General features: G+C 41.8%; 1 protein-coding gene across 1 annotated transcript in view; it reads left to right on the top strand.

The window, feature by feature from the left end:
* Positions 1-27,357, top strand: part of RYR3 (ryanodine receptor 3) — a 338,847-nt gene that overhangs the window by 302,386 nt on the left and 9,104 nt on the right. Inside the window, exons 82-98 of the mRNA XM_045543649.1 lie at positions 64-137; positions 396-413; positions 820-900; positions 1,339-1,427; positions 4,740-4,868; positions 7,499-7,603; positions 9,308-9,389; positions 10,041-11,365; positions 13,210-13,268; positions 13,949-14,120; positions 15,244-15,330; positions 16,778-16,978; positions 19,868-19,998; positions 24,123-24,165; positions 24,916-25,043; positions 25,430-25,490; positions 25,814-25,960. Coding sequence (XP_045399605.1) covers positions 64-137; positions 396-413; positions 820-900; positions 1,339-1,427; positions 4,740-4,868; positions 7,499-7,603; positions 9,308-9,389; positions 10,041-11,365; positions 13,210-13,268; positions 13,949-14,120; positions 15,244-15,330; positions 16,778-16,978; positions 19,868-19,998; positions 24,123-24,165; positions 24,916-25,043; positions 25,430-25,490; positions 25,814-25,960 — 2,932 coding nt within the window. The remainder of the gene's footprint in view (positions 1-63; positions 138-395; positions 414-819; positions 901-1,338; positions 1,428-4,739; positions 4,869-7,498; positions 7,604-9,307; positions 9,390-10,040; positions 11,366-13,209; positions 13,269-13,948; positions 14,121-15,243; positions 15,331-16,777; positions 16,979-19,867; positions 19,999-24,122; positions 24,166-24,915; positions 25,044-25,429; positions 25,491-25,813; positions 25,961-27,357) is intronic.

Genomic DNA, 27,357 nt, shown 5'->3' with positions numbered 1-27,357 from the left:
GTTAGACAGCTGCCTCCCCGGTGTGCATAGCCCTGAACCTTGTTTCCTTTTGTCTATTAAAAGTGTCCTTGATTTGAATGCATTTGAGAGGCAGAATAAAGCTGAAGGCCTGGGGATGGTGACTGAAGAAGGAACGCGTGAGTAGCTGATGAATGTGAAGGCCATTCTCTTCCTGATTAAAACCTTAATTAACTATTTCTGGTCAGAGTCCATGCTTACTGCTTCTTCATCTGCAAAGACTTGATCCGGCTCAGCAAAATGTTTCCAGCAGTAGCTTTGATAAAGCCCGCATCCAGCCTGGATGTGTTCATAGAGCCAGTTTTAACTAAAGACATTTTGTCATGGTGTTTATGGTTTTCTTACTTTGTATTCTTCTGTTTTTCTCCTATCACCAGTCATTGTTCGTGAGCGTGGTAAGTTTGAGTTTCTGGCCTGAGTTCCTACCATGTGTGCGAATCCTAAGAGATCTCATTTAATTGCCTTGGTGCAGACACATTTTAGGCTTGGTGGCTGCATGTCGAGTTTAACTCAGCAGTTTGATGCTTAATTAAAGAAGTGTCTTCCATCTGTAAAGCATGGGTTATGGACTGTGAACCATTTACTGCCACTATCCCAGTTGTTTCTGTTACAAATGCATTTCTTGGGCATTGTGCTGTGCAGTCTAAGCTCAGTTTAATCGAGTTTATCGCCATTCATCCGAAGTTCCTTTTTCTAAACCATTCTGACACAATTCTTTATCATTTTTGTAGTCATTGACCTTACAAAGTGTTCTGTGTTAAGAAGTCAAACAAATGCTCATCGACATTTTGTGTTTTCAAGGTGAAAAAGTCCTCCAGAATGACGAGTTCACGCGTGATCTCTTTAGATTCCTGCAGTTACTTTGTGAGGGACATAACAGTGGTGAGTGGAACAGATTGATCTGTCAAGGGAAAATGACATTTGCAGGTGTAGAATTATAATTCAGTTCTATATGCCCTGTTTGATACCACCAGTTGCTAACTCAAGACATCAGTTCATCCATTCCTCAATAAGAAACTCCATGTAAAATGACCTTTAACTTCATAGCTAATGTTATCTAGTGCCACCAAGGCTAAGCTGCTTTCAGAATCTTCAGATGATGAATCTACCCAGCCCTTGCCATCTAGCCCCTTAGGGCTCATTAAATCCAGTTTCTGATGTCAGCAGGTTGGGAGGACTCAGAGCAGAGCTCTGACCTGTGGGATCTGCCAGGACCCAAACATGGTGTCCTTGTAAGACTTTTCACATAGTGTGTCTCTTCTGAGCCCAGCTGACAGGGCGTGCCAGGGATGGGCTCTGACCCAGCACTGGTCCTCTCAGACTTTCAGAACTTCCTGCGGACTCAGATGGGCAACACCACCACCGTGAACATCATCATCAGCACTGTGGACTACCTTCTGCGTCTGCAGGTGAGTGGGAAGGCCTTGGACGATGGCACCTCTCACCTGTACTCCCAAAAGCTAGAGACAGTCACACAGGGTCAGGGAAGGCCCAGGTTACAGTCAAGCCCCAATCAGGAAGACAGTGGAATATAGGTCCACACCCTCATGGGAAGTCAAATGCCTAACAAGTACGTTTGAAGACTAAGGTGGTTAAATACCAAATCATCTGTTATAAAATGTTGGTTTGCTTTAATTTTGTCACCAAAAACCTAGCTGCAGTGCCAAGAGCTATACAACAACTTGTAAATGAGAGCAGATTTCACTAGGAAAAAGAGTGAAACAAGATGATGGGAACAAGATAAATCTAAAAAGTTCTTAGTGTTGAGAAGTCACTTGGCTTAACTGTATAAAGGAAGTCCAAATTATGTAAAGAAAATCTACACAAACATAAAAAAGAGTTTTTTCTCTTTACTGATTTCTCATCATGATTCTGCCACTTACTAATTTATAACCTGGTGCAATGTATTTAACTTCCCTATGTTCCAGTTTTCTCATTGATAAAATGAGTAGGGCATGTCTCTTAGAGTGGTAGTAAAGATTGAGATTTAATACAGGCATACCTCATTTCATTGTGCTTTGCTTTATTGCACTCCACAAGTGCTGTGTTTTTTTACAAATTGGAGGTTTGTGGCAACCTTGTGTCAAACAAGTCTATCAGTGCCGTTTTTCCAACAGCATGTGCTCACTTTGTATCTCTGTATCACATTTTGGTAATTCTCATAATAGATTTCAAACTTCTTCATTACTATTGTGTCTGTTATCATGATCTGTTACAGTGAACTTTGACGTTGCTATCATAATTGTTTTTGTGCCCCATGAGCCGTGCCCATGTAAGATGGTGGACTTAAGCCATAAATGTTGTGTGTGTTCTGACTGTGGCACCAACCAGCCATTCCTCAGTCTCTCTCCCCCTTACTGGGCCTCCCTATTCCCTGAGACACAACAATATGAAATTAGGCCAACTAATAAACATACAAGTTATGAAAGTGGCCTCTAAGTATTAAGGCGAAAGAATTTTAAAATCAAAAGTTAGAAATGATTAGGCTTAGTGAGGAAGACATGTCAAAAGCCAAGATAGTCCAAAAGCTGGACCTCTTGCACTAAACAATTAGCCAAGTTGTGAATGCAAAGGAAAAGTTCGTGAGGAAGTTAAAAGTGCTACTCCAGTGAACACATGAGTGAAACAGCCTTATTATGGATATGGAGAAAGCGTGAGTGGTCTGAGTAGAAGATCAAAGCAGTCACAATATTCCCTTAAGCCAAAGCCTAATCCAGAGCAAGGCCCTAGCTGTCCTCAATTCTATAAATGGTGAGGGAGGTGAGGAAGCTGCAAAAGAGAAGTTGGAAGCTAGCAGAGGTTATTTCATGAGGCTTAAGAAAGAAGGCATCTCCATAAAATAAAAGTACAAGGGGAAGCAGCAAGTCCTGATAGAGAAGCTACAGCAAGTTATCCAGAAGATCTAGCTAAGATCATTGATTAAAGTGGCTCCACTACACAACACATTTTCACTGTAGATGAAAACGGCCTTCTATAGGAAGAAGATACCATCTAGGAGTTTCATAGCTAGAGAGGAGAAGTCAAAGCCTGCCTTCAAAGCTTCAAAGGACAGGCTGACTCTCTTGTTAGGGACTAATGAAGCTGATCCCTTTAAGTTGAAGCCAATGATCATTTACTGTTCTGTAAATCCCAGGCTCTTAAGAATTATGCTAAATCTACTCTGCCTGTGCTCTATAAATGGAACAACAAAGCCTGATGACTGCACTCTGTATATAGCCTGGCTTATTGAATGTTTTATGCCCACTGTTGAGATCTACTTCTCAGAAAAAGATTCCTTTCAAAATATTATTGCTCATTGACAAGGCAACTAGTCACCCAAGAGCTCTGAGGGAGATGTACAAGGAGATTAATGTTGTTTTCATGCCTGCAAACACAACATCCATTTTGCAGCCTATGGATCAAGGGGTAATTTTGACTTTCAAGTCCTATTATTTAAGAAATATATTTCATAAGGCTATAGCTCCATAGATAGTGATTTCTCTAATGGATCTGGACAAAGTAAATTGAGAACTTTCTGGAACTCTAGATTCCATTAAGAACATTTGTGATTCAGGGAGGAGGTCAAAACAACAGCATTAACAGGTGTTTGGAAGAAGTTGATCCCCACCCTCATGGATGACTTTGAGGGGGTTCAAGACTTCAGTGGAGAAAATAACTGCAGATGTGGTGGAAGTAAGAACTAGAATTAGAAGTGGAGCCTGAAGATGTGACACATTGCTGCAGTCTTATAATAAAACTTGAATGGACGAAGAGTTGCTTCTTATGGATGAACAAAGAAAATGGTTTCTTGAGATGGAATCTACTCATGTGTAGATTCTGAAGATGCTGTGTATATTGTTGAACTGACAACAAACGATTTAGAAGATTCTATAAACTTACTTGATAAAGCAGCAGCTAGATTTGAGAGGATGGACTCCAATTTTGAAAGAAGTTTTATTGTGGGTAAAATACTATCAAATAGCATTGCACGCTATAGAGAACTCTTTCATGAAAGGGAGGATCAATTGATGCAGCAAATTTTATGGTTGTCTTATTTGAAGATATTGCCACAGCCACCCCACCCTTCGGCAACCACCACCCTGATCAGTCAGCAGCCATCACCATCGAGGCAAGACCCTCCACCAGAAAGATTACGACTCACTAAAGGCTCAGATGACTGTTAGCATTTTTTAGCAATAAAGTATATTTTAATTAAGGTATATACATTTTTTTAGACATAATGCTATTGCACACTTAATAGACTACAGTATGGTGTAAATGTAACTTTTATACACACTAGGAAACCAAAATTTTTGTGTGACTTGCTTTATTGCAACATTCGCTTTATTGCAATGGTCTGGGATCAAACCAGCAATATCTCCGAGGTATGCCTGTATATGTAATGTGCTTAGAACAAGGTATGGCATGTACAATGTTGCTGCTGTTATTATTTGTACATTTCAATGTACATTTTTTCACTTTGAATAAATTGTCCTATATCGTAGTGTCTCAGCTCCATCCTTGAAGGCTATCCTTTCTCCTATCCATTCTTTCCTGCAGAGAGGTAGTTGTGCTTGAAAGATGCCAGGGATGAGATATCTCTGTATTTGTTCACAGACTCCCTGGCTCCTGTCATAGCAAAAAGGTCTTAGAGATGTAGTATTCTCTTATACTCTTTTTAAACACCAAGTTTAGCTTCATTGAAGTCTGAGAAATGCTAAGCTCTACTTGTTTGTTTTTAGGAATCAATCAGTGATTTCTACTGGTATTATTCAGGGAAGGACATCATTGATGAATCTGGACAGCACAATTTTTCCAAAGCTCTGGCAGTCACCAAGCAGATTTTCAATTCTCTTACAGAATACATCCAGGTATGTACTACAGAGTGCATGCTTGAAAACAAAGAGAACATTGTTGACATGCCCATATTCTATATTCCCTACAGAATATTTGTATGGACTGTGTGTTCCTCCAGCTATAATTCTGACAGTATTTCTTATCTGTGAATAGGAACCAATAGTACCTACACTCAACATGAAGTTACACTTTATGGTCCCCAACTGGCCCCGTTCATAGTGTTGTCACACTTTATTTGCCTTATATAGTTACATTTTGCTTTCTCTCCTAGACTGAAAACTTTTAGTGGACCCAACATTTCTTATTAACTGAAATTTTTAACTAAAAATTCTTCATGTCTAGAATAATGTCTGGCACATCATAGGTGTTCAGTAAGTATGGAGAGTAGAGAAATGATTGATAGAATGAAGAAATAAAAAGATAAGTGATGCTTTCTTGAGTAGAGATTGAAAACAGAATCCATGTAATCCTACTAATTTGTCAGAAATTAACTCTATGGAACAAGTAACTGCAGAAGCCCATGAACTATGTGCAGTGGCAGTCGAATCTGCAAGTGAATTTCAGGTTGGATGTCTAGGTCTTGCTGCGGTCTTTCTCTGTTCATAGTGTTCTCTATTTGTTGCCATGGTGAGGGTCTAGCTACTGTGAGAAGGAGTAGAGGATGTATTCAGGTATAATTTGCAGTAAAATCAGTAGCCATAGCATAGCCCTCTGTAATATATGATTTGTTTGTAAGCAAAAGTAACACTTCATCTGCAGATTACCATAACCAAGAGACTCACGAACAAGGCTCTCATTCATTTATTCAAACACTTAGCATGTGCTCTGCTAAGCTATACTTGTGAAAAGCAGTATAGCATAATGCCTTTACCCTTGAAGAGCTTACAATGCAATTGAGAAAATACATACACATGGAGAAAATGATTTGATACAACATGATCTTACCCGATTTAAAATAATCAGGTGATTGTAAAGATGTGCTTTCAATCACATAGGTATGAGTTCAGAGGACAGTGAAGTCCGTAAGAGCCAAAGGGCTCCAAGGCTTCACAGGGACATGTGGGCTGTGCATAGATACAGAGGGAGCATATTCTGGTCTGTCATTTGGAAAAGTTACAGAGATAGGATTGCGTGTGGCTTCATAAGGGATAACATCAGCAATTACATCAATCTTGCTGAAACAGAAGAGAAAGACAAGAAAAGAAATGGGAAATATTTTACCCCTTTTCCTGTGCACCTTCATTTCTTACCCAAATAACATTCTATATTTCAAGAGTCTAAGAGGTTTTAGTGGCTTTTTTTTAATAGGTAATATGACTGAACTGAAATTTGTTCTTTGAAAAACATTAATTTCTCATCTAACAAAGACTCATATGATGAGCCAACTGGCTATACTCGGATTGTATTTTCTCATACCCAAATGAACACAAAGCTAAGACTATAAACTTGAAAAGGAGGATTTTAAGGGAGAGATGGATCCTTGTCACTCAAGCACTGTCAGGACACAGAGAGATTAAACAGAGGAACAGGTGACTGCTCTGAGCTTTCACAGAATGTGATATACCTAAAGAGATCAGTGAACATATTTGACAAGCATCTGATCTGATCTCTGCAAAACCCATCCTAATCTTCAGAATTTCCCGTGGATCACTTCACCCAGGAACAAAGGAGAAGCTCATTTGTGGGGAATGTTAGTTTCTTTCAACAACCAGTTTTGTTCCAAAAAGAATCAAGTGGCTTCTAGGGATCAGACACTGAATGTACATAAACAGTGATTTCTAAACAGAGTTATGTGATCGGGGATGCAGGCAACATTTCTCCTGCATACCTTTCTTGGGAATCCTGGCCAGACTTTTCTAGATCTTGAGGTAATATCATGTGCCTTTTAGAACTTTCTAATTGAAGGGTGATTTGGAGATTGGTTAAAGGATAGAAAAAAATAGACTATAAAGAAAAGAGGATAAGCAGTGTTGGTTCAATAATGATCTTCAAAAATAGGATGGTTATTAGCATGGAAAATGCAAACTGGTAATGAAGTCATCCCTCTATGTTTGGCTTCCAGGAAAGATGGAGATGGTATTAAATCTGAAGTTTAAGTTAATGATAAGAAAATCCTAGAAGTGGTTGAACACTAGGATTAGTACACAGATTTTTTAAAAAACTAGATTAGACAGTTACGTTATAGCATTTATGTGTAGCTTTTATGGAAAACAACAGGTAGACTATGGCCTGGTTTTCAAACTGTGCTGCATCGTACCCTTGAGTTCCTCGGAAGGCCTCTGAGGCCAAGGGGTGGGAGAGTTTGGGCAGAGTGCCTTTCAGCTCTGTTTCAACCACAGCATTTAGCTATTTTAAATATTGTTCTTCAATGTAAGGTTTTATTTGAGGAACTTATGCTGCAGCTAAAAGAAAATCTCTAAAAATCACTTGACTATGAAATCCATAGTGGTTTTTCCTAGATGTGGTATTTTATGATCAGAAGGAAAAAAAAGTAATATCCTGGAAAAACATTGAGCTATGGAAATACGTGGCTTTTGCAAAGTGCCACCTGCCCATATCTGTAGGTATCAAACGCCCTTACTAGGGCAGGTTTCAGAGCAATCTGTGATGTTGAAGTGAAATAAGAATCTCCTCCTCTCCACAGGGCCCTTGTGTCGGGAACCAGCAGAGCCTGGCTCACAGCAGGCTGTGGGACGCAGTGGTCGGCTTCCTCCATGTGTTTGCTAACATGCAGATGAAGCTCTCTCAGGTACTGTGGCCAGTTCCCTGCACGTATCCCCCCTCCCCGCGGCCCCCGTTGGTATTCCCATTGTGGATATGGCTATTTGATCAAGGCCTGGAAAAGCCGTGCATATTAAGGTCTCATTTTTAAACTGAGGGCCAAAATAAGAGACAGGAATGAATGCTTCCAGGGGGGTCCCAGGCAGGCTTTTGCATGAAGGCAGCTTCCTTCCTTGTGTCCTGTCCCACCAACCCACCCTTTATATTATAGCCTCAACATTCGCTTTCTATGGTGCTAATCCTTTTTGCTTCCTTGTCACTGTTTTGTCGACCTATAAACACTACCCGTCAGCCCTGTCCAATCTGTCCAGTGTTGCATGTCTCTGTAATCCACATACCCCTTCTCTCTCATCTGTGCATCCCCCTCCCTCACCGTCTCTGCCTCTCCTTCTCATTCCCCATCTCTCTGGCAAGATGAATCGGAACCGCTCAGAGCATTTATTATGAGCAAACAAATGTAGCATAGGTGGTAGTTTATTGCCTCTCTCCATGGGAACACATGAGGGAGACCTTCAGGATGTGTTTCAGGCTGATCAGAGTAACATTTGCAGCTTTAATTTAAATAATGTATAAAACTTTCAAGGCTGTCACATCTGCCTCCTCTCTTCTGGAATGTGCTATTTAACCCTTTCATTTTTCCCCTTTTGACTCTGGCCTTATGGGAGGAGAGAGTTCATGGGGGGCTGCTAATTTTGGTAGTCATATGTCCACTCCTCTGTCAGCGGGGGCAGCGTTGTGCAGAGGCTCTGGAAACAAGAGCCTAGGTCCTGCTACCTCCCCACCAGTGACTTGCAGAAAGTCTCTTCCCCTTGCTGGTTTCTGGTTTCATCATCTGTAAAACATTCAGAATTAAAACAGATGATCTCTGAGGTCTCTTCCCAGCTGTAATATTCTACATTTCTGTGATATTTCCTGTATAGCTGTGACACACACCATAGGTGGGGGAAAATTCCTCTGACAATTGAAGGGCTAGGCAAAGAGCTATGGTTTGTTGTGAGAGAGTCTGTAAAAGAAATATGACCCAGAATACATTTTTTAATTGTACCCTCAGGTTGCCCACCTCAGATCTTCAAGGATCATTTCCTGTTACGATGTAGGCTATAAAGCACAGAGCTAACTTAGCAGTGCCCTTTCTGCATTGCTGAAATTAAAACCAAACAGACTAGTATCAAAACCATCTAGAGGACGGTTTTACGTACCCGTCCCATTACATACTATCTTAAGGACCAGCGGCACCTAGATCACCACCAACTAGAATCAGGAGAATCTAAATTAATCCAGAAAGAAAGGAGAACCCACTTGGTGATTATAACCTTGATACCTTAACTGGATTGCAACAGTATTTCCGTAAAGCTCCCCGGTAATGCCAACAGAAACTACTAGAAATATCTAAAGGCTCTTTGTGGATTGGGTTGTTCAGTAGTTTTGGACAACAATTGGTATATCTGCCACATTGTACTAATGAAGGAAAAATGTAAAGGAGCTCTGTTGGAGGAGTCTCCCGATGCTGCAAGCAGCGGAGGATAAGGCGTCCTCGTTCATAGCAAGGGAGCTCGGCCCGACACCTATGCAGCCTTCACCTAACCTTTCCAGAGCAGGCTCTTCTTGCTCGCTGCCCTGTACTTTGCCGAGGGATCAGATAGCTCAGGGGTATCTCCTGTTTCTGTTCTAGGATTCCAGTCAGATCGAGCTGCTGAAGGAACTCTTGGATCTCCTTCAGGACATGGTGGTGATGCTTCTGTCCCTCCTGGAAGGTTGGGCTGTTTGGTATAATTAGGCATTCACACAACTGTAATTGGGCTGAGCACTAACCTTACTAATCATGCAGATCATCCTTCTGACAGGTCACTGATACTGTATGATATTGGTCAGAAAGCCAAATTTTCCAAAACAAAAAAATGAGTGAGGGGCACTTGGTCTGATGGATGAAGCCTTAAAATCAACTCATTTTGTGTCAATAGGAAAGCCAGAATGAACTGGGGAAAACCTCTAAGCTTTGCTGTTCCCTATCCTCTCCCTCTCCCCATTGCTTTTCAACACATCTGGCTGCCGGTGTGTATGCCAGCCATCTAGTTGGGCACCCTCCTAGGTCTAAGGGGATGAGAGGGACACCACGTATCTCTATGTGTCCCCAACAATCTGGTAACGAAACCACTTCCCAGGCCCCAGGCCTGATACGAGGCAGTGGCATGGCCACCTCCTTCCCTCTGTTTCTTTCCCCCTTGGCTCCTAGTGGTGTAGTCTTTATGGCTTGCTGCTCCCTCCTACCCATCTCCAGATCATCACGGACAGAAAAGAGCTAACTAATTGGGCACAAAAGTCTTCTAAAAATAGCTACCTGATGAGTTACATGATGGCATGGGTTTATTTATATATCTATATGTCTTTTTGAACCTGCCTCACAGGGAATGTGGTAAATGGAACTATTGGCAAGCAGATGGTTGACACACTGGTAGAATCATCTACCAATGTAGAAATGATCTTGAAATTCTTTGACATGTTCTTGAAACTTAAAGACTTAACCAGCTCAGATACCTTCAAAGAATATGACCCAGATGGTAAAGGGATTATCTCCAAAAAAGAATTCCAGAAGGCCATGGAAGGGCAAAAACAGTACACACAGTCAGAGATTGACTTTCTCCTTTCGTGTGCAGAAGCTGATGAGAATGACATGTTTAATTACATTGATTTTGTAGACCGGTTCCACGAGCCGGCCAAGGACATAGGGTTCAATGTGGCGGTGTTGTTGACAAATCTTTCTGAACACATGCCTAATGACTCTCGCCTGAAGTGTCTGCTGGACCCGGCAGAAAGTGTGCTGAATTACTTCGAACCGTACTTAGGAAGGATCGAGATCATGGGTGGGGCCAAGAAAATCGAGCGTGTTTATTTTGAGATCACTGAATCCAGTCGGACTCAGTGGGAGAAGCCCCAGGTGAAGGAATCTAAGCGACAGTTCATTTTTGATGTCGTCAATGAAGGTGGGGAGCAGGAAAAGATGGAACTGTTCGTGAACTTTTGTGAGGACACGATCTTCGAGATGCAGTTAGCATCTCAGATCTCTGAATCCGACTCAGCGGACAGGCCGGAGGAGGAGGAGGAGGAAGATGCTTCTTACATATTAGAAATTGAAGGTGAAGAGGAGGAAGACAAGTGTTTCGAGTCTGCCTCGGCATTTGCCATGGCCTGTGCCTCCGTGAAAAGAAGTGTCACCAGTTTTCTACAGAAGGCCACCCTGAAGAATCTCAGGAAGCAGTACAGGAACGTGAAAAAGATGTCTGCAAAGGAGCTGGTGAAGGTGTTCTTCTCTTTTTTCTGGACGCTGTTCCTGGGGCTCTTCCAGCTGTTCTTCGGCATATTGGGAGGGATCTTTCAGGTCCTGTGGAGCACAGTGTTTGGAGGGGGCCTAGTAGAAGGGGCAAAGAACATCAGAGTGACCAAGATCCTGGGTGACATGCCTGACCCAACCCAATTTGGTATCCATGAGGATGCTGTGGAGACGGAGAGGGCAGAGGGGACCGAGCCGGGGATCACGGCTGAACTGGCCCACTTCATAAAGGGTGAGAAGGCAGATGCAGACATGATGCCAGACCTCTTTGGACTGCACCCAAGGAAAGAAGGTAGCTTAAAGCATGGGCCCGAAGTGGGTTTGGGTGACCTCTCTGAAATTATTGGCAAGGATGAAGCCCCCACGTTAGAGAGTACCGTACGGAAGAAAAGGAAAGCACAGGTAAGCATACTTTGTATTCTATCACCTTTCTTTATCCCCAGAAAAAGACTTGCCAGCATATCTTGCAATCAGGACTGATGCCATTTGCCCGGGAGCCAACATTGTATTAGACACTGGCTCTGCTCTGGTTATCCTGATCTTATCATTCCTGTTCTGACATGTGTGGGCAAATCGAGACTTAGGTGGTGGTCTCAGTTTCTAGTCATTAGGTGCTCTTCCAGTTTACATTGGAGAGTTCAAACATGGTGGTCTGTGACCCTCACTTTGTTTCCAGCTTTTATTAAAACATTAGTTCTCATGGCACAGAGATTCATTCAGTGAACTGAAAGCATAGAAAACCAAGCACAACAAAAGAGGAGGCCAATCGTGTGAGATAGTACTCCTGCAGTATCCAAACATGGTCCAGATGACATCGTATGACTTGGCATAGCCTCCCAAAGAGTTTGATCATGCTCGGGACATTTTTCCTTGTAATGCACCACTATTCAATTAGTACTTCGAGTCAGTCAACTAGATTAGGTGAGCCAAGTAGCAGTAATTCAAAGCCTGTTGGACACAGAAGGTTTTAGGTGTTCCCCTGTCTGGCAGCATCCAACTTATGGTGTTATCCTAGCACTGAAGAGGGTAGAGAAGTGGGAAGAGATCAGAGCCCATTATTATTTATTGAGACATAAACATGCACTTGTCACTGTTTTAGGCTCTGGGAATACAGTGGTGAATGAGACATGCATTGTCCCTATAATTTACTGGAGAAGATAGACGTTGGGCAAGCATGAAGAATGCTAGGGTGGGGAAATGTCAGGTACTATGGAAATGCATAAGAGAGAGCTCCCACCTGGCTTGGAGAGTCAGGGAAAGAAGTGTCAGAATCATAGGCATCCTTACAATATTATTTATTTACTGTGTTTTGCTCCCTAATGCAGCCCCAGGGCCTAGAACAGTTTGATACATAACAGGGACTCATTCAGCGACTGCTATACACCAGGCTGTGTTCTAGGATATGAGAATACATTGATTAAAAAGAGAGACAACATTTTTGCTTTCATGGAGCTTAACTTCTAGTAGGAAAAGACAAAAAAATAAATAATTACCATTTGTGTTGCATGTTAGAATAAATGAACATGCTAATATGTTACAGCGTGAACATAAGCCCACTAGAAATAGGGTGGTCAAGGAGGCTCCTGGAAAGGTGTCGTCTGAGCCAAGTTCTGAACCACGGCAGGCACGTGAAAGGCTGGGGCGGTCACACTCCAGGCAGAGGATATGGCTCATGCATGGACAGCTTTGGGATGTTCCAGGAAAGGAGAGGAGCTCTGCATGTTTGAGTGTAGGAAACAGCAAGTCAAGTGGTACAAGATGAGGACAGAGAGAAAGGCCAGGATCATGCAGGACTCGCAGGCCTCAGTAAGGAGCTTAGATTTTATTCTCAGTGCAGTGGCCACCACAGGGATTGGTGCAGTGGCAAGAGGACTGAAGACAAGGCAGGAAGCGGGTCCTGGATTGGACTTGGTTTCATCTGTGTCCCATCTGTCTCTGACCCCATGGGGCAACAGAACCACTTTCCTGGGGCTCTCATGGTGTCCTAACACAAGCTTCCTCTTTGAGTTGGATAAATAATAGCAAGGAAGTTGAGTTTTCAAGCTTGAAACCTTTGTCTTGGCATCTCTTCAGAGTCACTCGATATAGAGCAGGGCACTCACACTCAGTGATCCTGGGAGAAGCAGAAATACGAAAAGCAAAAGCCATTGAAATTTGTGACCAAGAAGAAAATGGCCAACGAGATGGGTCATCTTCCTGAACTCACTTCTTTGAGGGAACTTTGACTGATTGTTATTTTTGTCCAGGCAGCAGAGATAAAAGCAGCACATGAAGCAGAAGGAAAACTAGACTCTGAGAAGGCAGAGTAAGTTTTTGGGAGCATCAACTACTCTAATTGCTATGGTAGATAGTTCTTGATAGCATCTACTATTATATTGCTTTTCTATTCATGCAAACAATGTATATATTTTGCAAGTCCTGGGTTTATTGCCTTTTACCCCAGCTATATAATAAACATATTCCATTAATCTTATTAACTTTATAACATCAATAGTAGATTGGATTCACTGGCCAAATAAATGATCAAGCACCTGTACTTTACAATTTCATGTGATATTGATGATGATATTTATTGAATACCTATTAGATGTCAGGCCTGTGTTAAGCCCTTTTATACAATATATTACTAAGTCTTGCCATAAGCTTAGAAGAGTAGGTTATTGCTAACACCCAAGAAGGCTCAGAAAATAAAAGATAATTTCTCTGAAGGGAAAAAAAAATTTAAGTCTAATTTCATAAAAAAGAGTAGAGATTTGTATATAACTGATATAGCCTATGACCATGGCTCATTGAAGTGGTCACCACTCATGAAATAAAAATTTGACATTGGGCCATTGTGGGTTGATAATGACCTGAGGTTTCCACCCTTGAGGGATGATCCCACCTCCTGCCCTTCTCAACTCAGACTTCTCTTTAATTTGGTCTCCTTTTCTGGGCCAGACCTCCCTGTGTCCCCCCTGCTAAGTGGGTTTCCCATTCCTGCAGCATGGAAGATGGAGAAAAAGAGGACAGAGCCAAAGAAGAGGAGCAAGCTGAGTACCTGTGGGCAGAAGTGACAAAAAGGAGGAAGCGACGGCACGGTCAGAAGGTTGAGAAGCCAGAAGCTCTCACGGCCAATTTCTTTAAAGGGCTGGAAATCTATCAGACCAAGCTACTGGTAAGCGCCCCAGCCTCAGCCCTACTCCCAGTGCAGGCCTTGGCCTTGGTCTGGGCCTAGGAAGACCACAGAGAGGTGCCGCTGATTTGTTTCACCGTTGGGTTAGTTACGCTTCCTCCCCTTTCTCATTCCTATTCTTTTCTTCCTGTTTATCTGCCTGCCCCTTTTGTGTCAGAGGGAAGGAAAAAGGGGGTAACCTGTTTTCTCAGCAGGAGAGCCCGAACGCCTCTTCCTGGCTGTCCTTTGCGTGTGTCATGTGGAGACTCAGCTGACTCTGGTCCAAAAGTTCAGAAGTAGTTTGATCGTGTGGGATACAGACAGAACTTTCCTGTGTTAGGCTGGGCTCCCATGCTAGTCCTCCAAAGCTTTATTATTCTACATGTAAGCAAACCTCAGTCCTCACTACTGCCTACAGCTTGTAATATTCTTTCTCTGATGAATTGCCCACTGAGGCCCCTGGCTTATGGCCAGGAGCACACCTTCCCTGGCACATGAGTGAGGGCCCCTCCACAGAGAGACTGAAAACTTTCCCCACGCAGCTACCATTCCAGTCTTTCTCCAGGGAGGATGGCAGTAAGCATGTAAATGTCACCCCTGAGAAGAGAGAGGAAGAGGCCTCTGGGGCTGTAATTTACACAGGGATGAGGACTCCAGGCCACTGTCTGGCTGCATCCAGGGTGGGAGTTGCAGGAGTCTTTTGTAGGCCTAGATCACTCATAATTTCCAAATAGACTATATTCTGCATGGAATGATAGTGAAAACACATGCAGCACCTTCAAGGCAGTGTTTGAGTCCTCTGTGGCTGGCATGTTTAGCCATTTGGCTCCCTAAGGGATAAGCCAGAGCAGGGTTATTTTTTTCTTATTGATACATAATAATTGTACATATTCATGGAATACATGTTAATCATTCTAAGCAATTTGTTAAAAGTCAGCATTTCTGGTTCCCCTCAAATAAGTCATTGCCAGTGTTAAGAAGACCAGGATTGCCCTAGAAGAGTGGTCCCCAAATGGTAGGACTAGTCACGTGTGCACTTACAACCAGAATAGATATTCTGTGCGAGAGAGGGATGTTCTCTTTCCCTTCCAAACTCTTCTACTTTTGCCTGTCCTTCTCTTTTCAGCATTACCTGGCCAGGAATTTCTACAACCTGAGGTTCCTTGCTCTGTTTGTAGCCTTCGCTATCAACTTCATCCTGCTTTTTTATAAGGTGATACTTCATTCGGGGATTTTTGCTAAATACACTATATACTAAATACAATATATACAGGGAAAAAAATGTAACAGAAGTTATACTGTTAATTATAGTAAAAATTATAGCTGAGGAAATTTTTTAAGACATCAGCTTCTTAAAAAGATACAGTCTTTAGCAGTGAGAAGAATGGCAAGACAGCCATTTAGGACAGCGGTCCCCAGCCTTTTTGGCACCAGGGACCAGTTTCATGGAAGACAATTTTTCCATGGATCCAGGGCCGGGGGTAGGGGTGAGGGGAGTGGAGGGGGTGGTGGAGCTCTGCAGCCTGGTCCACAGCCAGGGGTTGGGGACCACAGATTTAGGGAACTATTTCAATAGTTCAGGCTTATTTCAGTCATTACTTAATTCAGTCTTCAAATGTTTGTTGAAATCTCTGTGCTAAACCCCGTGCTAAGAACCACAAGGTATTTCAAAATGAATAATAAATACAGTTCTTTCCTTGAGGAGTAAGGTAACAGAGAGCCATTACAGTTGTCCCATGCTTTAGAACCAATATGAAGGAATAATTAACAGGAGCTGGGAAGAGAGGGTCCACTCAAGATAAATGAAGATTTTGAACATTGGCCAATGGGGTTTTAAATGCTGTAGGCATGTAATAATTGTTAGTGGAGTGAATTAATGAATGGTCCTGGATTCTTTATTTAAGTGACTTTTCTCTCTCACCTCTCTCCCTTTTTATTTAAAACCATCAATCCAATTTTTATAAAACATTGTTTTATTCACATCAACTTTCTTCTTGACAAACTAATGGCTTTCTGTTGCCCATGGGGAAAAAAAATGGAAGTCTATAGCCAGGTGTGGCAAAGCTTGGCTTTAAACATCTTGAGGTTGAGAGAGCATTTGGGTGGAGGGGGGCCAAGCAGGCAGTTGGAGCTACAGCACAAAAGCCTCAAAGGGAGTAGATTTGAGAGTCATCTGTATCAGAGTGGTAGTCGAAGCCATGAAAGCAAATGGCATCTCAGAAAGAATAGAAGATATCGAGAGTGTGTGTGTGTGTGTGTGTGTGTGTGTGTGTGTGCATGTGTGTGCATGCCTGTGAATGCACATGTGTGTGCTTATGTGTGTTTGTGTCTTAGTCTCCTCCCAGGCCACAGCATTGCAGAGATTCCCTCCTATGGCATAGGGATTATAGCGTAGGGAGTAAAAGTGCCCTAATTTTAATTTTTTTGCCTTCTTTTCAAGAGATAGGTTTTGTCTCTTCTTAAAAATTTTGATTGCAATTATTAGAGATACTGGGAGATTCTTAGTAATAAGTTACCTAAAAACCTCATTCATTCAGCAAGTAACTAACATTCAGTCACTATTATTCGCACAGCATATGCTAACAATATAAAATATGTGGGGAGAGCCCAGTGGCTGAGGCTCTCTCTGATGTTTATAAGTGAGTCTGTCTTTGGACCAGGTCACTGAAGAACCTTTAGAAGAAGAGACAGAGGACGTTGCGAACCTGTGGAATTCCTTTAATGATGAGGAAGAGGAGGAAGCGATGGTGTTCTTTGTTCTGCAGGAGAGCACTGGATATATGGCACCCACGCTGCGGGCCCTGGCCATCATCCACACGATCATCTCTCTAGTCTGTGTGGTGGGCTACTACTGCCTGAAGGTGAGCTGCTTGCCTTTCTTGATCTAACGTGACTGCTCGAGGCAGGAGTGTCAGTTCTGAGCCCAGCCAGCCCTTTGCTCTAGTACTTTGCTGGTAGAGGAAGGTCCACGGAGCAGCAGCAGCGCCTGGGAGCTGCTTAAAACCACCAAACCTCAGGCCCCACCCCAGACCTTTTAAATCAGCATCTGTGGCTTACCATGGGCCCCCGGTGATTTGTGTGAGCATTCAAGTGTGAGAAGCCTTGCTCTGAAGCATCCCATCATAGGCACCTCTTGTTGAATTTCACAAAATTCGAGTCATCAGGCTGTCACATGGAAAGCTATTTATGAGAGGTTCTTCTGATCTTTAAATTGATGTTGACATTTTTATAAAAGTACTTTTTCATTACGTTGTAACCATTTGAGATCTCAGAAGAAAGCTTACTGATGTGCTACTGTTTCAGTTATTTATTGCTGCATAAAAAACCACTCTGAAACTCAGTGGTTTAAGACAAATATTTTCTCTCTCTGATTCTGTGGGCTGACTGGCCACATTTGGGCAGCTCCTCTGCTCCGTGTGAAGGAGTGGCATTTGCAGCCAGCCTGGTCCTCAGCTGGGCTAGAATGGCCAAGATGGCACATTCCCGTGCCTGGCACCTTGGCAGGAGGACAGCTGGAAGGCTGGCTCAGCTGGGGTAGGTGGGCCTGTCTCTCTGTTATCTCCCTCTCCTTGTGGCCTCTCCACATGATCTCTCCAGCAGGGTAGCTGCACTTTTTGCATGATGGCTTGGGGTTTCTGAAAACAGCACAAAAGTGGAAGGTGCTAGCCATTCCTAAGTCCTGGGCCCAGAACTGGCACAGTGTCATTTCTACTGTCTGTTGGTTAAAAGCAAGTCACACGGCAGCCCAGATTCATTGTTGCATGCAGGGAGGGGGTATCCAAGGGCATGAATTACTAAGGGGCATGGTTTATTGGGGCCATCTTTGGACACTACTACAGTTATGCCAGTCTTCAATCATTCAATTTTTGGTGTTCTAAGTCCAGTTCTAGTTCCACTACACCACAGTTTTATTTTCCTCACTACTTTTCTCATTACTTTTTTCTCGTTACATTTTTTTCTGCCTTCTCTTGCATAGGAAGTGTGCTTGGCTATACACCAAGCCATCTTCTTCCTGGGAAGAGTCCAGAAAATATATTCCTATCCTTCTGGTCCTTTCTTCCCCCAGTGAACTATAGTACCATAGAAGAAGTCCAACTACCCTGTTGGAGAGACCATGTGCCCTGGACCACAGTCATAACTCAAAAAGTCCAGATTCAGGAGCCAGGCAGCGTGGGTTGGACTCACAGCTCTGCCCCTTAACTTCCCTGGTCCTCTGTCTCTTCATCTGTAAAAATTAGTATTATAATAATACTACTAATGATACAGCAAGTAGAGTTTCTGGAGAGATAAATGGATTAATATGTGCGAATGTACTCAGAAGACTGGACATAGTAAACCCTAGGGCATGTTAGCTACTGTTCCTTAGTTCGAGATCCTAGAGCTCAGCTTCTTGGGTGGGGTGTAGATTGTGTCTCAGAGAAAACCAAAAAGAAACACTATCTAAGGAAGAAAAATGTGGAAGTTCTACTTACAAGGGTATACAAACTCCTAGAAGATTGAAGGGGCATGCTTTGAGTCCCAGAGATCAGCACTGCTCTAGAACTTGGTATTATTGTTGTTCTTCAGAGTCATTTCAAAACACAGCAGAATCGCTGTGGTCTTGCCTCCCCTCCCACAGCACCCGCTAACTGACAGCAGTCATTGTGTCCTCCCGATGTGCCACACCTGTTATTAGCCTTTCCACCTTCCTATCTTTAGGCTTTTATTTCCTTGATGTTGTTTCATTGTTTTAAAGAAAGAAATGGCAAGAGGTCACTCTTTACAAATTAGTATCTATGTTTTTGTCCTTTTGTTTAGGAAACAGAGCAGCAGCGTGGGGTATATGCACATCATGAGTCTTGCTTGAGGTATAGTTTGGAGACCAAGGTCTCAAGGATGTCACCAAGTAACCTGTGGCATCCCAGCCATGGCTCTGTGTGAATCAAGCTTTCCTGGCTAGAGGAGCTTGGCTATTCTGACTTGTCCTTTCCTGGGATTTGAGCAGTATCCTCTGACCTCATTAAATCTGTCCCATGTTTGAAGTGTGTGTACAGTGAGTGATGGTTGAGGCAAGTGGATTATTTTCCTGTCCCTTTCCGTATTCCCCTTTGGTGGTAGGTCTTTCTAGCATGCCACCTTATCTAGTCTAAAATCAGAGTTACCACTAGAGTGAGGAATGATAGTAGGAAACAAATAAGTGTGCTACTGCCTAGCAGGAGCTCTTTATGAAAAGAATCTCAGAAAGAAAACTTCAGTACCGAAAACCGTGTGCAGAGTGAACTGAATCCTCTCATTCTAACCTTCAAAGCCATGAGATGAATATGACCCTGGACATTGAAGAGGGTTGGAACATTTCATCATATTCCTGGGGCCAATCTATTCTAGAATAGTTTATTGTTCTTTCTAGGTCTTGGTTCAACTCCAGCCTAGGAGACTTAGGAGATCTAACTCATTTGGCCCCGGGACTTGTCACTTCTCACTAGGCCTTCTCCCTAGGATTGGTCAAGGAGTCTAGTTTGTATTAGCATTAGCTATTTAACCAAAACCTTAAAGGCTGGACCAAATCAGATCAGCCTTTGGAGAGGCAGGTATATTAGCCAAAGGAGTGAGAAGAGATTTGTTTGGTTTGATGCCACAACTGGGCAACCTAAAAATCCCATCATAAGGAGATTGTTGCTCTGAAGTTGGAAGGTTACTTTTCAAAAAATGCCCGGGAACAGGTGCTGTAATCACAAAGCCACCTCTGAGTAACCAGTGTCTTCCTACTCTAGGTCCCTTTGGTGGTATTCAAAAGGGAAAAAGAAATTGCCAGGAAGCTGGAGTTTGATGGCCTGTATATCACAGAACAACCATCCGAAGATGACATCAAGGGGCAGTGGGACCGCTTGGTGATCAACACACCGTAAGTGTCCCCCGACACCCAACCTGAAAAGGAAGTGGAGTCTGTACTGTAGACAGATCAATAACTCTTTCTTCACCAGCCTTGGAAACTGGTTAATATAAACTTTCCTTTGGTTTCTGGGACTTTTCTCCCTTGCCTTTTCAACAAAGTAGCTTACTGCCTCTAAAAACACTTGTATTTAATATATATCTCTATGAGTTTAATGGGGGACAGAGAATACCATCAGGAGGTGCTGAGCGTATTTGCTTAAGACCATGCTGTCCAGTACGATATTGCTTAAACTAGTTTTCCATGTTTGTGTCACCTAGAGGGTTTCTAGGGCTTACGCGGCCCAGGGGTGTGGAGACCAAGCTGATCAGCTTCTCCAGAGCCCCATGGCACAGCAGCAAACCACTTTCCTCATAGTCATTAGTGACTAGTGATAGTCATTCTTAATCAGGGACTGATATTAGTAATATTCTCCTGTTTTAATTTATAATTTTTCCACTTAGGTCTTTGTCCCTAAATATAGTGCTTCATTCTGACTATTTGGAACTTTATGTAAATGGGATTACACTAGATCCATTATACTGTCACTTGAATCTTTTGTTCATCATTATTTCTGGGAACTCACCTAGGTTGATGTGTGTAGCTATAGTTTGTTGATTTTTAAAGCTGTAACATTTGCATAATGGCAAGTGGGTTATATATTTATCCATTTTCCTGACTGTGGATGTTTCACCTATTTTCAGTTTCTGGCTATTATAAGTAGTGCTACAATGAACATTCTTATACCTGATGTATAAGTCAAAGAGTTTCTCTAAAGAATAGACCCAGGAGAGGAATTTGCTGAGTAGCAGGATATGTACAATGTTTGTTGCAATTTACATTCTAAACAATACTGTATGAGAGTTTCTACTGCTCTGCCTCTTTGTCAGCACGTGTTACTGTCAGATAATTTTGCTAATCTGGCAGGTGTATAACAGCAGCTCACTGTACATTTCTCTTATTACTGAAGGGGTTGAGCATCTTGTATTCTTTTTCCTGAACATTCACATTTAGATGTGTTCTTTATTTATGCATTTCTCTTCTGAAGGGTCTGTTCTCTATGCCACACTTTAAGGAACATGACCAAGTAAAAAATGTTTTTGAACTTCAAGGAAGTTACATACCTAGTCAGGGGACAAAAAATTCAGAATGCTCAGACCAAAGTAAGATCAAGTCTGTGAAAGGGTCTTGCCCACAGCCCGTGCTCCTTGGCTTTCAGCATCACTTGCAGAATCATCTACTTAGGGCAAAATATGACCAGTGCTGGGTTGGATGTTACAGACCATTTGTATAAAGGATTTAAGAGAAAGGAGATATCAGTGTGGTAGAGGAAGCAAGGCTTGATTTTTATGTTTTTTTTTTTTAATTTTAGATTCTAAATGTAACACGTGAAAAAAAAATCAAGTAGCAGACAAATTCAGAAAGAACAAAGACAAAATAATTGTTATTTCCATCCCCCAGAGATAAAATCTATTAGCAGTTTACTCTGTAACACCAGCATTTCTTTTTAAGTGGCATCTAGATGTTGAAGACAAAGAAGCTGCTTTAACAAACCACACTAATAATAAAAACACATATTTTTAAAAGTCTACCACCCTGTTGGAGGAGAGGTGGCATTTGCTCAGGGGAGGTCCCCACTTCCTCATCACCAACTTGATGGTTTCTGTAGAGTAGGGTACTACTGTGGTACAGAGCCAAAAAGAGTGACTCAAAGGAAAACAAAAGCAAGAGTGCATGCACCAAGGGCCAGAGCATCCTTAGCTGTCATGTAGCCTTACAAGGAACTTTCCTAGGAAAGATTCAATGATTCTGAATAGGGGCAACGTATTTTAAACAGTTTTTGCTAACATACCTGAAGGTAACAGTTCTTTCTTGACTTTAACAACAAGAAACTATTTGCAGTGCAGCTGGTACAAGCAGAAGAAAGAAGATTCCTCTGAGAGGTTAGGGATGGTATGGAACAAGGAACTGCCTCCAAAGGAGAGAGGGATTTTACTCTCTGAGGAAAGGAGACCACTGGAGTTATGTAGGACTAGAAAATAGAGCAGAAGAGCACTCAGGTTAGAAGAAAATCCTATATACACTAGCTAAAGGTGATTCCCAGACTGGAAACTTCATAAAGTCAGGGACCTTGTCTATACCTTCCATCACATCCCACATCCCCGGAGCCAACCCCAGTTACTGACATGATGACTCCTTGAATGGAATGCTTGGGTTTTCTCCAACATTTTGTTTCTGGTTATACATAGATCAAGGAAAGGATCAAGAAACATATATCTGTTTCTATCTAGTCTGTCATCACAATTCCTGGCTTTTAAATCATAATTTTGAGACAGAAAGTGAAGAATGGCTTTCTAAGTATTTCAGAAGTCAATACAAAATAGTAAAACCATAAATTAGTGACCTGTGCTGACTCTGAACTTCAATCAAGTCTTGAATTCTTTAGTGAATAGGATGGAAACCAAAAAGATCACAGATCTGGACACTCAAAGTGGAAATTGCTTGATGTGCTTGCCTTGATGTTAAGAATTAAGAACCTTGGGGAACCAGAGAAGATCCCAAATAGCAAAAGCAATCTTAAGCAAAAAGAACAAGTTTGGGAGGTATCAATTTATCAGACTTCAAGCTATGCTACAAGGCTATATTAACTAAAACAGCATAGTACTGGCACAAGAACCAATGGAACAGGACTGAGAACCCAGATATAAAACCATCCTCATATAGCCATCTAATCTTTGACAAAGCAGACAAAAACATACACTGAGGAAAAGAATCCTTGTTCAATAAATGGTGCTGGGAAAACTGGATAGCCACATGTAGGAGACTGAAACAGGGTCCGCACCTCTCACCTCTCACAAAAATCAACTCATGGTGGATAACAGACTTAAGCCTAAGGCATAAAACTAGAAGATTCTAGAAGAAAACATTGAAAAAATTATTTTAGACATTGGCCTAGGCAAAGAATTTATGAAGAAGACCCCAAAGGCAATCACAGCAACAACAAAAATAAATAAATGGGACCTGATCAAATTAAAAACATTCTGCACAGCCACAAGAGCAAACAGAAAATCCGCAGAATGGGAGAAAATGTTCACATGCTACACATCCGATAAAGGGCTGATAACTAGAATCTATATAGAACTCAGGAAAATCAGCAAGAAAAAAATCAAACAATTCCATTAAAAAGTGAACAAAGGACATGAACAGAAACTTCTTAAAAGAAGACAGACTAATGGCCAACAAACATATGAAAAATACTCAACATCTCTAATCATCAGGGAACTGCAAATCAAAACCACAGTGAGGTATCACTTAACTCCAATGAGAATGGCTTTTATCAAAAAGTTCCAAAATAATAAATGCTGGCATGGATGCGGAGAGATAGGAACTCTTATACACTGCTGATAGGACTGCAAACTAGTACAACCTCTGTGGAAAGTAATATGGAGATACCTCAGAGAGATACAGGTAGAACTACCATTTGGTCCAGGAATCACTGGGCATCTACCCAAAAAAACAAAAGACATTCAATAAAAAAGACATCTGCACTAGAATGTTTATAGCAGCACAATTCACAGTTGCAAAGATGTGGAAACAACTCAAATGCCCATCAATACATGAGTGGATTAATAAAATGTGGTGTGTGTATATATATATATGTATATATATATAACATGGAGTTCTACTCAGCCACAAAATACATGGTGATCTAGTACCTCTTATGTTATCCTGGATAGAGCTGGAGCCCATTCTACTAAGTAAAGTATCACAAGAAGGGGAAAACAAGCACCACCTATACTCGCTATCACATTGGCATTAACTGATCAACACTTAAGTGCACATATAGTAGTAACATTCATCAGGTGTCGGGCAGATGGGAGTGGGGAGGAGGGGATGGGTATATTCACACCTAATTGGTGGGGTGTGCAGTGTCGGGGGAATGGACACGCTTGAAGCTCTGACTCAGGTGGGGCAAATTTAAAGTTTCACTGAGCTTTGATGGAGCCACTGCACTCCAGCCTGTGTGACAAAGCAAAACCCTATCGCAAAAAAGAAAAAAAAAATTAAGAACCTCCTTTTTTCATTTTCTTTTACAGGTCTTTTCCTAATAACTATTGGGACAAGTTTGTAAAGAGAAAGGTATGCCTTTCCAGGGGGGCCGAGTTCCATGATCACCAAGAAATGTGTATATTTTTTTTAATTCACCACATACGAACATGAGTAAATGTGATGTTACTTTTGTGACGGTGTCTCAAGAAGCCTAAGTCACAGGAGAGGTTGTATGTGAACATGTGTAGGTTGCTGACATTATTCCCACACTCATCTGTCTTAAACAACCTAACACAGTCTTAGTTGTTTCTGTACACTCAGCTTTTTCTCCCCTCCAAAAAGATATCAGATTGAAAAGCAGTTTTCATTTAATTGTCTTTATTGCTTCTGTTTTCTCTGGGGGTTATTTTGTTGTTGTTGTTGTTGTTTTATTTTATTGTTGTTGATATAATATTATTTCACCATAGGTAAAGGAATATTTGCTCATGATGAAGTATTTGTAAAAATACAAAGGTAGAAAGAAAATCCTCCTGCAAATCAGTCATAACTTCACCAAAGAAAAAGAATTATTGAATAACCCTTCCTTTAGTCTTTTTACTGTACACATTTACACATTTATAGAAAACTAAGAGCTAACAGTTATTGAATGCTATAATGCACCTACTACTTTGCCAGAGGTTCACGTATATTATTTCATTTAATTCTCACCACATCCTCTTGCATTTTGAATCATACCTTAACAAGAGCCCAGAGGGTAGCAAAGTTCTGAAGGCCACAGAGCTAGAGAAGACCTGGCCAGTGGTGTGTGGCCTGGGCTCACCCTGTCATCCTCTGTCGCAGGTGATCAACAAGTATGGAGATCTCTACGGAGCGGAGCGCATTGCTGAACTCCTGGGTTTGGACAAAAATGCCCTTGACTTTAGCCCAATAGAAGAGACCAAAGCAGAAGCGGCTTCTCTGGTGTCATGGTAAGGAGCCTAAGAGTTAAAAGGCAAAGATCCTTCGTTTTTCCATTCCTCTTCCGTGTGCTTAAAGGAAAAATCACAACCATGTCTTTGTTCTCTTAAGCTCTGGTCTGACTTAGGTGTTTCTTCTAGGTTCTAACACAGTGGGAGGGCACTGCCTTAAAAATTTGAAGGCCAGTTTTTATACCTGATACAGCTGAAAAAGACTAAGATTTCAGAATGAGGGATTCAACCATTCTCTGTCTCATGGGGAATGCATACAACTTGCTAAAGCTCAAAGCCATATTTAGGTTATTAAACCTGAGAGAAAAAACGTAATTTTTCCTCTTATTAAACACTTAACTAAATCTTGACATTTATAAGTTTTAAAATTATTTGTTCTTCTGCAGGCTAAGTTCCATCGACATGAAGTACCATATCTGGAAGCTGGGTGTTGTTTTTACTGACAACGTAAGTATTGTACCTGGAAAAACAAGATTCAGGGATGTTATTAGAGCCACAGGGAAATGAGCTATGGAGGATGCCCAGAAAGATTCAAGGGTTGCTTTTCAAAGACCCAGAGCTCTATATGTGCTGGGGGAGCACTTCTCTCTTATAGAATGGTGGGGGCAGATGGGGCTTCACCTGGCAATTCTTGGGCCAGCTCCCAGCACCTCGGCGCATAAATCCCTACTATCCTCACCTTGTCCCCAAAGAAGAGAAAACATGGTTTAATGAGCACATCATGAGGCAAAAATGCCTAAGAAGCTACTAAATTTCTTCCGATTCCACAGTCCTTTCTCTACCTTGCCTGGTACACAACCATGTCAGTCCTGGGCCACTACAACAACTTCTTCTTTGCTGCTCATCTACTGGATATCGCCATGGGCTTCAAGACGCTGAGGACGATCCTGTCTTCTGTAACTCACAATGGCAAACAGGTACTGATTTATACTGATGCAAACAGAATGGACCTACATGTGCACAGAAAAAAATTACCCAACAGCAGGTCGTAGGCTAGGTGTGACAGGAAGGAATGTGTCATAGTGTATAATGCACCTTTCTTGGCCAAACACTTGAACTAAGAGTGACTGTTTTTGCAAAATTGTAGCTAATTAAAAATACAACTGCAGCCATCACATAAGAGGCATAAGACCTTGATTCAGAGACGCTTAACATTTAGATCAACCAGGGAGGGAGAGAAGTGATGAGCATATCAGAGTTACCTTGGAGACCTTTTTCAGGTCTGTCCCTTCCTCCATGGATCTGATACACTCCCAGGGGTTAGCAAGTAGACACACTGTGTATAGTTAGAAAATTTCCAGGTACTTCTGATATGTGCCTCCAATTAAGAACCAATGATTTAAGACATGCATATATATTTTTATTATATAGTATACACATATATTTTATATATATATATATACATATATACACACATATTACAAATTTTATATATTACATATAGTATATAATACATGCTATATAATATATACATATTATACAGTTGATATATATTATATGCATGTATAATAGTTAATATATACACATATAGTTAATATTATGTTAATCAGGGAATTGATTCTGACAATATAGAGAAGACTGGATATATAGCAATGGCTATAGCCATATTAAAATCCTCCAATGGCTTTTCCCTGTCTATAAATTCAAACTGCTTAGCATTTCATTCCTCACTAAATACAATTCTGTATATGAAATATGTTCTCTCACATTTCTACACCTTTGTATAGAGAGGGAGAAAACAGAAGAAAGTTAAAATGTGCCAAGCTTGTGCCGTGTCCCAGGTGCTGTGTAAAGTAGATGTTATGCTTACTTTACAGATAAGGGAAATAAGGCTCAGAGAGGTTAAGTGTTTCATCCAAGGCTACACAGCTTCTAAGTGGAAGAGCTTAGATTCAAGCATTTTTCTTCCTTGGTGCAAAGTCCAAGTTCTTTCTCTTTTTTCTAAACCAACTGCTTTCTGTGAGGACTGCTTTCCAGGGTTTGAGTACCTACTACTCCCTCAAGAGGTCACGAAGTACAAATCTTCTGGTACTTACCTTAGCACTGAAGCCCACTCCCTCTTTGATGCCGTGGGGAGAAGAAAGTGGTGTCATCATACCTCACAGCAACCTCAAACTTCTGGGCTCAAGCGATCCTCCTGCCTCAGCCTTCCGAGTAGCTGGGACTACAGGCACATGCCACAATGCCTGGCTAATTTTTCTATTTTTAGTAGAGACGGGGGTCTCAATCTTGCTCAGGCTGGTCTCGAACTCCTGAGCTCAAGCAATCCTCCCGCCTCAGCCTGCCAGAATGCTAGGATTACAGGCATGAGGCA

The sequence above is a fragment of the Lemur catta genome, chromosome 1 (assembly GCF_020740605.2).
Source record: "Lemur catta isolate mLemCat1 chromosome 1, mLemCat1.pri, whole genome shotgun sequence".
NCBI classification, from domain to species: Eukaryota; Metazoa; Chordata; class Mammalia; order Primates; family Lemuridae; genus Lemur; species Lemur catta.
Note: the sequence above shows the minus strand (reverse complement) of the source record. Positions and strands in the feature narration are given on the sequence as shown.